Raw genomic sequence first — 13,569 nt, 5'->3', positions numbered from 1 at the left:
GATGCTTTGAAAATTGTGGGGGAAAAATGCGAGCGACCAAATAATTAGCTATCGGGGCAAACCAATGAGTGCTTTGGGATATTGCTTGCAAGGTATCTAATGGAAATGAGTCATTGATAGGAGTTGGATCTGGAGTTAAATGTTTAAGCTGACTCAGATGGTCCACTACTGAATTTTGGGACCCACTTCTATCTTTGATCTCCAAGTCAAATTCTTGCAAAAGTAATATCCACCTAATGAGCCTAGGCTTTGACTCCTTCTTTTTTGGCAAATATTTCGAAGTGGCATGGTCCAAATACACCACTACTTTAGACCCTAGCAAATAAGGTCAAAACTTCTCTAGAGCAAAAACAATGGCTAAAAGCTCTTTTTCGGTGGTAGTGTAATTCGATTGAGCCAAATCCAAAGTTTTTGATGCATATGCTATAGTGTAAGGAGCGTTACCATCGCGCTGTGCTAGCGCGACACCTACGGCGTGATTCGAGGCGTCACACATGATCTCAAAAGGTTGATTCCAATTTGGCCTCGCACATTAGGGGCTGTTGTTAGTGCTTCCTTCAACTTATCAGAAGCCTTTTTGCAATCTTCATCGAAATGAAATTTCACGTCCTTTTGTAGTAGGCAGGAGAGGGGTAAGGCGACTTTGCTAAAGTCCATGATGAACCGATGATAAAAGCCTGCATGACCAAGAAAGGAACGAATCTCCCTCACCGAAGAGGGGTAAGGTAAACTCGAAATGGCATCGATCTTAGCCGGGTCGACGGAGATTTTGTCCTTGGAGACAATATAACCCAATACTATGACTTGTTTCACCATGAAGTGGCACTTTCCAAAATTCAAGACAAGGTTAGTATTGGTGCATCGCTCTAGTACCCTGGCTATGTGGTGCAAGAATTTGCAATCCGCACAACTAACCAGCAAGTGCACTGGGTCGTCCAAGTAATACCTTACTTGAGTAAGGGTCGAATCCCACGGAGATTGTTGGTTTGAAGCAAGCTATGTTTATCTTATTATTCTTAGTTAGGATACTAACAACAGTGTTTTTCAAGTTCAGTGAAGAAAGGAAAAAAGGGCATAAAATAAATACTTGTTATGCAGTAATGGAGAATGTGTTGGAGTTTTGGAGATGCTTTGTCTGATTTATTCCTGTAATGTAATATTCCATCCATGGAAAAGTGCAAAGTTCCTCCATGGCAAGCTGTATGTAGGGTGTCACCGTTGTCAATGGCTACTTCCCATCCTCTCAGTGAAAACGTTCCTATGCTCTGTCACAGCACGGCTAATCATCTGCCGGTTCTCAATCAGGTTGGAATAGAATCCATTGATTCTTTTGCGTCTGTCACTAACGCCCAGCCTTCAGGAGTTTAAAGCTCGTCACAGTCATTCAATCCCAGAATCCTACTCGGAATACCACGGACAAGGTTTAGACTTTCCGGATTCTCATGAATGCCGCCATCAATCTAGCTTATACCACGAAGATTCTGATTAAAGAATCTAAGAGAAGCTCATTCAATCTGGTGTAGAACGGAGGTGGTTGTCAGGCACACGTTCATGGATTGAGGAAGGTGATGAGTGTCACGGATCATCACCTTCTTCATAATTAAGCGCGAATGAACATCTTGGATAGGAACACACACGTTTGAATGGAGAAATAGAAACAATTGCATTAATTCATCGAGACGCTGCAGAGCTCCTCACCCCCAACAATGGAGTTTAGAGACTCATGCTGTCAAAGTGTATAAAATTCAGATCTGAAAATGTCATGAGGTACAAGAAATGTCTGTAAAAGTTGTTTAAATAGTAAACTAGTAACCTAGTGTTACAGAAAATGAATAAACTAATATAATTGGTGCAGAAATCCACTTCTGGGGCCCACTTGGTGTGTGCTGGGGCTGAGACTAAAGCTTTCCACGTGTAGAGGCCTTTCTTGGCGTTAAACTCCAGGTTATGACGTGTTTTGGGCGTTCAACTCCGGATCATGACGTTTTTCTGGCGTTTAACTCCAGACAGCAGCATGAACTTGGCGTTTAACGCCAAGTTACGTCGTCTATCCTTGCGCAAAGTATGGACTATTATGTATTGCTGGAAAGCCCTGGATATCTACTTTCCAACGCCGTTGAGAGCGCGTCAATTGGACTCCTGTAGCTCCAGAAAATCCATTTCGAGTGCAGAGAGGTCAGGATCCAACAGCATCAGCAGTCCTTTTTCAGCCTAAGTCAGATTTTTGCTCAGCTCCCTCAATTTCAGCCAGAAAATACCTGAAATCACAGAAAAACACACAAACTCATAGTAAAGTCCAGAAATATGATTTTTGCCTAAAAATAATATTATTTTACTAAAAACTAACAGAAACATGCTAAAATCTACATGAAATTACCCCCAAAAAGCGTACAAAATATCCGCTCATCACAACACCAAACTTAAACTGTTGCTTGTCCTCAAGCAACTAGATAAATAAAATAGGTTTTAACAGAAATAAAGAAGTAATAATATTCTCGAGTTTTAAATGAAGCTCAGATTCTTATTAGATGAGCGGGGCTTGTAGCTTTTTTTGTCTCTGAACAGTTTTGGCATCTCCCTGTATCTTTAAATTTTCAGAATGATTGGCATCCTTAGGAACTCAGAATTCAGATAGTATTATTGACTCTCCTAGTGTAGTATGTTGATTCTTGAACACAGTTATTTTATGAGTCTTGGCCGTGGCCCTAAGCACTTTGTCTTCCAGTATTACCACCGGATACATAAATGCCACAGACACATAACTGGGTGAACCTTTTCAGATTGTGACTCAGCTTTGCTAGAGTCCCCAGTTAGTGGTGTCCAGAGCTCTTAAGCACACTCTTTTGCTTCGGATCACGACTTTAACCACTCAGTCTCAAGCTTGTAACTTGAACCTGCATGCCACAAGCACATGGTTAGGGACAGCTTGGTTTAGCCGCTTAGGCCTGGATTTTATTTCCTTGGGCCCTCCTATCCATTGATGCTCAAAGCCTTGGATCCTTTTTAATCTTGCCTAGTGCTCATGGATTGTGAATATTTTTTTTTTGAACTGCGTTTTCTTGCTTCAAGAATCAATTTCATGATTTTTCAGATCATCAATAATATTTTTCGTGTTCCTCATCCTTTCAGGAGCCAATATTCATCAAATTCAAAGTACATATTATGCACTGTTCAAGCATTCATTCAGAGAACAAAAAGTATTGCCACCACATATAATTAATTATAAATTTTATTATTAAGAACTCGAAAAAATATAGATTACTTCTTTATTCTAAAAAAATCTACTATATTCATGCCTGATGATGATGAGAAAAATAAATTATAGCTTAATTGGAAATAAAATCAAAATAGACATACTAATTACTACTAAATATCTCCTAAGGTGAATTTTTCTAATAGTACTATCACTAAGCTAAAGCAAAAAATTGGAACTCAGAAAAATTGGAACTCAGCAACCTGTTGTTTTTGAGGAGTAGATGTTCCTCTAATCTGTGGGGTGTTGTTCAAGGATTAATTTTTGGCGCTTCAGCTCCCTTAGATCACGTCCTTGCTCTTCCTGTTCCCTTAGGTGCCATGATCTTGATGAGTTTTAGCTCAGTGATCATGGTGAATCACACCAAACTTAGAGGTTTGCTTGTCCTCAAGCAAAATAAAGGATAGAAGAGGAATAGAGGGAAAGGCAATTTCGAAATTAAAAGATATGATGAGTTGAAAAAGAATTGAAAAAGAGTTTTAAAAAGATAATTGAGTTTTGAAAACAAACTTAAAACAATTTGGCTGTATGGATTAAGATATATTTGATATTTTTGAAAAAGGGATTTTAGAAATTAGGGTTCTTAGAAAACTAATTTGATTTTGAAGGATGACATTTTGAAACATGTTTATGTAAGAAATCATGAATTGAAACATAAAAATTTAGAAAAATTAGGATTAAAAACGAATTTTTACCTCCTCCCACCATCCTGGCGTTAAACGCCCAAATGATGCATGTTTTGGGCGTTTAACGCCCAATTGTTGCTTCTCCTGGGCGTTCAACGCCCAGCTGATGCTTCTTTCTGGCGTTGAACGCCAGGAAGTCCTTTGTCATTGGGCGTTTTTCTGAACGCCCAGGATGCTAGCAGACTGGCGTTAAACGCCCAGAAGGTGCTTCTTTCTGGCGTTTAATGCCCAGAAGATGCTCCTTTCTGGCGTTTAACGCCCAGATGGCTACCCTTACTGGCGTTAAACGCCTAGTGGGTGCTTCTTTTGGGCGTTCAACGCCCAAAAGTGTTTCTTACTGGCTTTTTCACGCCAGTGAGCTTCCAAATTTCCCTGTAACTCTGTGGCTTCAACCAATTACCAATTCACCTTTTGAAGATACTTGGACTCATACCTGTAAAAAAGGAAAATTTATTTAATTGGTAAATAAACTTTGTAAATGGCTGGGTTGCCTCCCAGCAAGCGCTTCTTTATTGTCTTTAGCTGGACTACCACTGAGCTCTAATCAAGTCTTAGTTTTGAGCATTCTTGCTCGAAGTTGCCTTCAAGATAATGTTTAACTCTCTGTCCATTAACAATGAACTTTTTGTTAGATTCATTATCCTGAAGCTCTACGTATCCATATGGTGACACACTTGTAATTACATATGGACCTCTCCACCGGGATTTTAATTTCCCAGGGAATAATTTGAGCTGGGAATTAAATAGCAGAACTTTCTGCCCTGGCTCAAAGACTCTGGATGACAATTTCTTATCATGCCATCTTTTTGCTTTCTCCTTGTAAATTTTTGCATTCTCGAAAGCATTGAGTCTAAATTCCTCTAGCTCATTTAACTGGAGCAATCGTCTTTCTCCAGCTAACTTGGCATCAAGGTTCAGGAATCTGGTTGCCCAGTAGGCCTTGTGTTCCAGTTCCACTGGCAAGTGACACGCCTTTCCATACACGAGCTGGTATGGAGAGGTCCCTATGGGGGTCTTGAATGCTGTTCTGTATGCCCACAGAGCATCATCCAAGCTTCTTGCCCAATCCTTTCTACGGTTAATTACAGTCCGTTCCAGGATTCTTTTAAGTTCTCTATTTGAGACTTCAGCTTGCCCATTAGTTTGTGGGTGATATGGAGTAGCTACCCTGTGGTTGACTCCATATCGTACCAGAGTAGAGTAAAGCTGTTTATTACATAAATGAGTGCCCCCATCACTGATTAACACTCTAGGGATACCAAATCTGCTGAAGATATGTTTCTGGAGGAATTTTAACACTGTTTTAGTGTCATTAGTGGGTGTTGCAATAGCCTCCACCCATTTGGATACATAATCCACTGCCACCAGAATATAAGTGTTTGAGTATGATGGTGGGAAAGGTCCCATGAAGTCAATGCCCCATACATCAAACAACTCAATCTCCAAGATTCCTTGTTGAGGCATGGCATAACTGTGAGGTAGGTTGCCTGATCTTTGGCAACTATCACAATTAAGCACAAATGCTCGGGAATCTTTATAGAGAGTAGGCCAGTAGAAGCCACTTTGGAGGACTCTTGTAGCTGTTCGTTCACTTCCAAAATGTCCTCCATACTGTGATCCATGGCAATGCCAAAGGATCTTCTGTGCTTCTTCTTTAGGCACACATCTACGGATTACTCCGTCTGCACATCTCTTAAAGAGATATGGTTCATCCCAAAGATAGTACTTTGCATCTGTGATTAATTTCTTTGATTGCACCCTACTGTACTCTTTGGGTATGAATCTCACTGCCTTGTAGTTTGCAATGTCTGCAAACCATGGCACTTCCTGGATGGCAAACAGTTGCTCATCCGGAAAGGTTTCAGAGATCTCAGTGAGAGGGAGGGACGCCCCTTCTACTGGTTCTATTCGGGACAGGTGATCTGCTACTTGATTTTCTGTCCCTTTTCTGTCTCTTATTTCTATATCAAACTCTTGCAGAAGCAGCACCCATCTGATGAGTTTGGGTTTTGAATCCTGCTTTGTGAGTAGATAATTAAGAGCAGCATGATCAGTATACACAATCACTTTTGATCCTACTAAATAGGATCTGAATTTGTCAATGGCGTAGACCACTGCAAGTAGCTCTTTTTCTGTGGTTGTGTAATTCTTCTGTGCATCATTTAGAACACGGCTGGCATAGTAAATGACATGCAGAAGCTTGTCATGCCTTTGTCCCAACACTGCACCAATGGCATGGTCACTGGCATCACACATCAATTCAAATGGTAATGTCCAGTCTGGTGCAGAGATGATTGGTGCAGTAACCAATTTAGCTTTCAGAGTCTCAAATGCCTGCAGACACTCTTTATCAAAGATAAATGGCGTGTCAGCAGCTAGCAGGTTGCTCAGAGGTTTGGCGATTTTTGAAAAATCTTTTATAAACCTCGTATAGAATCCTGCATGCCCCAGAAAGCTTCTGATTGCCTTAACATTAGCAGGTGGTGGTAATTTTTCAATTACTTCTACCTTAGCTTGATCCACCTCTATTCCCTTGTTCGAAATTTTGAGCCCAAGGACAATTCCTTCAGTCACCATAAAGTGACATTTTTCCCAGTTTAAAACCAGGTTAGTCTCTTGGCATCTTTTCAGAACAAGTGCTAAATGGTTAAGGCATGAGCTGAATGAGTCTCCAAATACTGAAAAGTCATCCATGAAGACTTCCAGAAATTTTTTCACCATATCAGAGAAAATTGAGAGCATGCATCTCTGAAAGGTTGCAGGTGCATTGCACAAGCCAAATGGCATCCTTCTGTATGCAAATACTCCAGATGGGCATGTGAATGCCGTTTTCTCCTGATCCTGGGGATCTACTTCAATTTGATTATAACCTGAATATCCATCCAGGAAGCAGTAGTATTCATGACCTGCTAGTCTTTCTAGCATTTGGTCTATGAATGGTAAAGGAAAATGATCCTTTCTGGTGGCTGTATTGAGCCTTCTATAATCAATGCACATACGCCACCCTGTAACTGTCCTTGTAGGAACCAGTTCATTTTTTTCATTATGAACCACTGTCATGCCTCCCTTCTTAGGGACGACTTGGACAGGGCTCACCCAGGGGCTGTCAGAAATAGGATAAATAATCCCAGCCTCTAGTAATTTAGTGACCTCTTTCTGCACCACTTCTTTCATAGCTGGATTCAGCCGCCTTTGTGGTTGAACCACTGGCTTGGCATCATCCTCCAGTAAGATCTTGTGCATGCATCTGGCTGGGCTAATGCCCTTAAGATCACTGATGGACCACCCAAGAGCTGTCTTGTGTGTCCTTAGCACTTGAATTAGTGCTTCCTCTTCCTGTGGCTCTAAGGTAGAGCTTATAATTACAGGAAAGGTATCACCTTCTCCCAAAAATGCATATTTCAGGGATGGTGGTAATGGTTTGAGTTCGGGTTTTGGAGGTTTCTCCTCTTCTTGAGGGATTTTCAGAGGTTCTATTATCTTCTCTGATTCCTCCAAGTCAGGCTGAACATCTTTAAAGATGTCTTCTAGCTCTGATTCGAGACTCTCAGCCATATTGACCTCTCTTACCAGAGAGTCAATAATATCAACACTCATGCAGTCATTTAGGGTGTCTGGATATTGCATGGCTTTGACAACATTCAACTTAAACTCCTCCTCACTGACTCTCAAGGTTACTTCCCCTTTTTGGACATCAATGAGGGTTCGGCCAGTGGCTAGGAAAGGTCTTCCTAGAATGAGAGTTGCACTCTTGTGCTCCTCCATTTCCAGCACCACAAAGTCAGTAGGAAAGGCGAATGGCCCAACTTTGACAATCATGTCTTCAATCACTCCTGATGGGTATTTAATGGAGCCATCAGCAAGTTGAAGACATATCCTGGTTGGTTTGATTTCTTCAGTTAAACCAAGCTTTCTGATAGTAGATGCAGGTATTAGGTTGATACTTGCCCCAAGATCACATAAAGCTTGCTTGGTACAAGTACCCTCTAATGTGCATGGTATCATAAAGCTTCCAGGATCTTTAAGCTTCTCAGGTAAGCTTTTCAGAATGACTGCACTGCATTCTTTAGTGAGGTAAACTTTTTCAGTCTCCCTCCAATCCTTCTTATGACTTAAGATCTCTTTCATGAACTTAGCATAAGAGGGTATTTGCTCAAGTGCTTCTGCAAACGGAATCTTTATTTCAAGAGTCCTGAGATAGTCTGCAAAGCGGGCAAATTGCTTATCCTGTTCCGCTTGGCGGAGTTTTTGAGGATAAGGCATTTTGGCTTTGTATTCCTCAACCTTAGTTGCTGCAGGTTTATTACCTACAGAAGTGGGTTGGGAAGCCTTTTTAGAAGGGTTGTTATCAGCACTTGTATGTGACTGATCACTCACTGGTATTTGAATGCCAGGGGTGGAAGCTGGAGTGGCGTTAGACGCCACTTCCTTGTTGGTCACTGGCGTTTGAACGCCAGAACCATGTTCCCTTTGGGCGTTCAACACCGGATTCATGCTTGTTTCTGGCGTTGAACGCCAGGAATGAGCATGGTCTGGGCATTCAGCGCCAGCATCATTCCTCTCTGGGCTCTGATTGTCCTCAGAGGGATTTTGAGTAGACATCTGTTCATTTCTTGGCTTCCTGCTGTCTTGAAGTGAGGTATTTAATGTTTTCCCACTTCTTAATTGAACTGCTTGGCATTCTTCTGCTATTTGTTTTGACAGTTGCTTTTCTGTCTGCTTTAATTGCACTTCCATATTCCTGTTAGCCATTCTTGTTTCCTGTAATATTTCCTTGAATTCGGCTAGCTGCTGAGTTAGAAAGTCCAATTGTTGATTAATTTCATTAGCCTGATCCACCGGACTGAGTCCTGCAGTTACTGTTTTAGCTTCTTCTTTCATGGAAGATTCACTGCTTAGGTACAGATGCTGATTTCTGGCAACTGTATCAATGAGCTCTTGAGCTTCTTCAATTGTTTTTCTCATATGTATAGATCCACCAGCTGAGTGGTCTAGAGAAATCTGAGCTTTTTCTGTAAGCCCATAATAGAAGATGTCTAATTGCACCCATTCTGAAAACATTTCAGAGGGGCATTTTCTTAGCATCTCTCTGTATCTCTCCCAGGCATCATAAAGGGATTCAGTATCTCCTTGTTTGAAGCCTTGGATACTTAGCCTTAGCTGTGTCATCCGTTTTGGAGGGAAATAGTGATTCAGGAATTTTTCTGACAGCTGTTTCTATGTTTTTATGCTGTTCTTAGGCTGGTTATTTAACCACCTCTTAGCTTGATCTTTTACAGCAAATGGAAACAGTAATAATCTGTAGACATCCTGATCTACTTCCTTATCATGTACTGTATCAGCAATTTGCAGAAATTGTGCCAGAAACTCTGTAGGTTCTTCATGTGGAAGACCAGAATACTGGCAGTTTTGCTGCACCATGATAATGAGCTGAGGATTCAACTCAAAGCTACTAACTCCAATGGATGGTATACAAATACTACTCCCATATGAAGCAGTAGTGGGGTTAGCATATGACCCCAGAGTCCTCTTGGACTGATCATTCCCCCTTAATTCCATAATGGAATAAAAGAGATGGTATGTATGTTGCTATTGTCTAAAAAAAAGTTAATTTTTATAAAATAAAAACGAAACAAAAGCAATTGAAAAATAATTTGAAATTGAAATCTGAATTTAAAAAAAAAATTTCGAAGAAAAATAGTTCAAAATTAATTGGAAAATAGAAAATTTTGAATTTTTTTTTTGAATTTTGAATTTTATGATGAAAGAGAAAAACACACAAAAGACTTAAGACTTAGAATTTTTAGATCTAGTGCTCCTTATTTTCGAAAATTTTTGGAGGGAAAACACCAAGGAACACCAAACTTAAAAATTTTAAGATCAAGACACAAGAGAACTCAAGAACACCTTGAAGATTCACAAGAACACCAAGAACAAAAGAAAGAACACCAAACTTAAAATTTTTAGAGAACCAAGACAAATTTTCGAAAATTAAGGAAAACTTAACAAGAAAACACCAAACTTAGAGTTTGGCACAGATTAAATCAAGAAAATTTTTTTTTGAAAAAGATTTTCAAAAGAACTGGTGCCCAATTGCCAAGAACATAAGCCAACGCTATAACCAACTGAGTTAAAAATGTAATGTATTTTAAAGATGTATTATTTTTGTGGATGAAAGTATAATTTTTGAAGGTTAATGTTTTGAAAAAGCACAAGAAAAACAAGAAAAGACACAAAACAAGAAAAACTCAAGATCAAACAAGAAAAATAACCAAGAACAACTTGAAGATCAATGAAGAACACAGACACTAAAACGAAAATTTTAAATAAAAATAAAAATAAAAATAACATGCAATTGACACCAAACTTAAGATAAGACACTAGACTCAAAGAGATATTAAAAATCAATAGAGAAAAATAATATTTTTGAAAAGAAAATAAAAGTCTCTGACCCAATTACCAAAATCTTCCTAATCTAAGAAATAAAATAAACCTTTAGTTGTTCAAACTCGAACAATCCCCGGCAACGGCGCCAAAAACTTGGTGCACGAATTTGCAATCCGCACAACTAACCAGCAAGTGCACTGGGTCGTCCAAGTAATACCTTATGTGAGTAAGGGTCGAATCCCACGGAGATTGTTGGTTTGAAGCAAGCTATGTTTATCTTATTATTCTTAGTTAGGATACTAACAACAGTGTTTTTCAAGTTCAGTGAAGAAAGGAAAAAGGGCATAAAATAAATACTTGTTATGCAGTAATGGAGAATGTGTTGGAGTTTTGGAGATGCTTTGTCTGATTTATTCCTGTAATGTAATATTCCATCCATGGAAAAGTGCAAAGTTCCTCCATGGCAAGCTGTATGTAGGGTGTCACCGTTGTCAATGGCTACTTCCCATCCTCTCAGTGAAAACGTTCCTATGCTCTGTCACAGCACGGCTAATCATCTGTCGGTTCTCAATCAGGTTGGAATAGAATCCATTGATTCTTTTGCGTCTGTCACTAACGCCCAGCCTTCAGGAGTTTAAAGCTCGTCACAGTCATTCAATCCCAGAATCCTACTCGGAATACCACGGACAAGGTTTAGACTTTCCGGATTCTCATGAATGCCGCCATCAATCTAGCTTATACCACGAAGATTCTGATTAAAGAATCTAAGAGAAGCTCATTCAATCTGATGTAGAACGGAGGTGGTTGTCAGGCACACGTTCATGGATTGAGGAAGGTGATGAGTGTCACGGATCATCACCTTCTTCATAATTAAGCGCGAATGAACATCTTGGATAGGAACACACGCGTTTGAATGGAGAAATAGAAACAATTGCATTAATTCATCGAGACGCTGCAGAGCTCCTCACCCCCAACAATGGAGTTTAGAGACTCATGCCGTCAAAGTGTATAAAATTCAGATCTAAAAATGTCATGAGGTACAAGAAATGTCTGTAAAAGTTGTTTAAATAGTAAACTAGTAACCTAGGTTTACAGAAAATGAATAAACTAATATAATTGGTGCAGAAATCCACTTCTGGGGCCCACTTGGTGTGTGCTGGGACTGAGACTAAAGCTTTCCACGTGTAGAGGCCTTTCTTGGCGTTAAACTCCAGGTTATGACGTGTTTTGGGCGTTCAACTCCGGATCATGACGTTTTTCTGGCGTTTAACTCCAGACAGCAGCATGAACTTGGCGTTTAACGCCAAGTTACGTCGTCTATCCTTGCGCAAAGTATGGACTATTATATATTGCTGGAAAGCCCTGGATGTCTACTTTCCAACGCCGTTGAGAGCGCGTCAATTGGACTCCTGTAGCTCCAGAAAATCCATTTCGAGTGCAGAGAGGTCAGGATCCAACAGCATCAGCAGTCCTTTTTCAGCCTAAGTCAGATTTTTGCTCAGCTCCCTCAATTTCAGCCAGAAAATACCTGAAATCACAGAAAAACACACAAACTCATAGTAAAGTCCAGAAATATGATTTTTGCCTAAAAACTAATATTATTTTACTAAAAACTAACTGAAACATGCTAAAATCTACATGAAATTACCCCCAAAAAGCGTACAAAATATCCGCTCATCACTATGTTACCTAAACAAGCATCAAAGGAGCTACTATACACACTGAAATCGTCCATTAAAACTTCCATGCAATCTTCCAAAAGATCCAAGAAAACACTTGTCATGCACCTTTGAAACGTTGCCGGTGCATTGCATAAGCCAAACGCCATTCTCTTATATGCAAACGTTCCAAAGGGACAAGTAAAAGTAGTTTTCTCCTGATCCTCTGGAGCTATGTGAATCTGAAAGTACCCTGTGTATCCATCTAAAAAATAGTAATGGGATTTACCTGCCAAGCGATCCAACATCTGGTCAATGAACGGCAACGGGTAATAGTCCTTCTGCGTTGCTTGATTCAACCAGCGGTAATCAATACACACTCGCCAAGTATTCTGGACTCGGGTGGCCACTAGCTCTCTACTCTCCGTCTTCACCGTTGGTACTCTGGACTTCTTCGGCATTACTTGGACCAGACTTACCCATTCACTGTCTAAAATGGAGTAAATGATGTCCGCTTCCAAGTGACTAGTTACTTCCTTCTTGACTACGTCAAGGATTGTGGAATTTAGCTGTCTTCTCGGTTGTCGGACCAACTTAGCACCTTCTTCCAAGAAAATCCTTTGGAGGCACACTTGAAGGTTATTCCCACAATGTCACTTAGGCTCCATCCAATCGCCTCCTTATACTTCTGGATAACCTCAAGGAGTTGCTGCTCTTCTTGATCGGAGAAATCGGTCACTGCTATCACTGGGAATTTATGTTCCTCATCAAGGAACGCATATTTAACATGGGGTGGTAGTGGTTTCAAATCTTCCCTTGTTTCTTGTCGAGGTAGCTTATCTTCTTGATTGTGGGGATTTGGTGGAACAATTTCATCTTCTTCATCCCCAAGGTCCACCTCTTGTGAACCTTCTTCATCACTTAGACCTCTTTGAAGCTCATGGTTTCTACCTACCCCAAGTTCTTCCTCTTTCCCATCTTCAACGGAATTCTTGCCCCCATCAATAGGTTCCTCCTTCGGAAGAGTGGGTTGAGAGTAAATCTCATCAAGCGGCTCACTTCTTTTTGGGGTTATAAAATCAATGCTAGACTTCAGGGTTGATGGGTGTGGCAAGGGTAGAGGGGTAAGGTTGCTAGGGGTGGAGTGAGAGGGTGCTACAAGTGACAAAGCTTCAGCAAGAGTTGCCATGCAATTTTCTTGCTTTCGTTGAAATTCCCTCTGCTCTTGGATGGGGACTTGAAAGCTAAGCCCTCCATAAAGGGAGTTAAGGGGAATAGGATGGTGATGAAAACTAGGTTGTCCCAACTGTGATAGTAAGTAGGTGGGTGGAGAGAACATTGGTGGTGGAAAAGGTGAATGGGCTTGAGGGTATGATGGTTGTGTCTCATGTTGAGGGCATGGAGCATGAACATAGGAATGGGCAACATTGTAGTGTGGGCGTGTTCCACTATGTGTAAGAGGTTGATAGAAATTAAGATCATAGGGCCTTCACAATGGTCCCACACCTTGTGGTGAGCCAACGTTGGAATTGCTACCCCCTGCAACATGACAATAACTAGACTCCAAGCCAAAGAGGTGATAATT

General features: G+C 40.5%; 1 protein-coding gene across 1 annotated transcript; it reads right to left on the bottom strand.

Annotated features, from left to right (window-relative positions):
* Positions 1-468: 468 nt before the first annotated feature.
* On the bottom strand, positions 469-12,445 carry LOC140175648 (uncharacterized mitochondrial protein AtMg00860-like). Its single transcript, XM_072204175.1, has 2 exons — positions 12,274-12,445; positions 469-878 (listed from the first exon to the last, which is right to left on the bottom strand). The coding sequence occupies exons 1-2, from the start codon at positions 12,443-12,445 to the stop codon at positions 469-471; spliced, it is 582 nt and encodes a 193-aa protein (XP_072060276.1).
* Positions 12,446-13,569: the final 1,124 nt, after the last annotated feature.

The sequence above is a fragment of the Arachis hypogaea genome, chromosome 10 (assembly GCF_003086295.3).
Source record: "Arachis hypogaea cultivar Tifrunner chromosome 10, arahy.Tifrunner.gnm2.J5K5, whole genome shotgun sequence".
Lineage (NCBI taxonomy): Eukaryota > Viridiplantae > Streptophyta > Magnoliopsida > Fabales > Fabaceae > Arachis > Arachis hypogaea.
The sequence above is the reverse complement of the archived record's forward strand: the minus strand, read 5'-3'. Positions and strand labels throughout refer to the sequence as shown.

Coding starts and splice junctions, on each gene's coding strand:
- LOC140175648 (XM_072204175.1), bottom strand. CDS start 12,445: ATGCCGAAGAAGTCCAGAGTACCAACGGTGAAGACGGAGAGTAGAGAG. Junction 879..12,273: donor GATGTTGGATCGCTTGGCAG/GTAAATCCCATT, acceptor TGCACCACATAG/CCAGGGTACTAGAGCGATGC.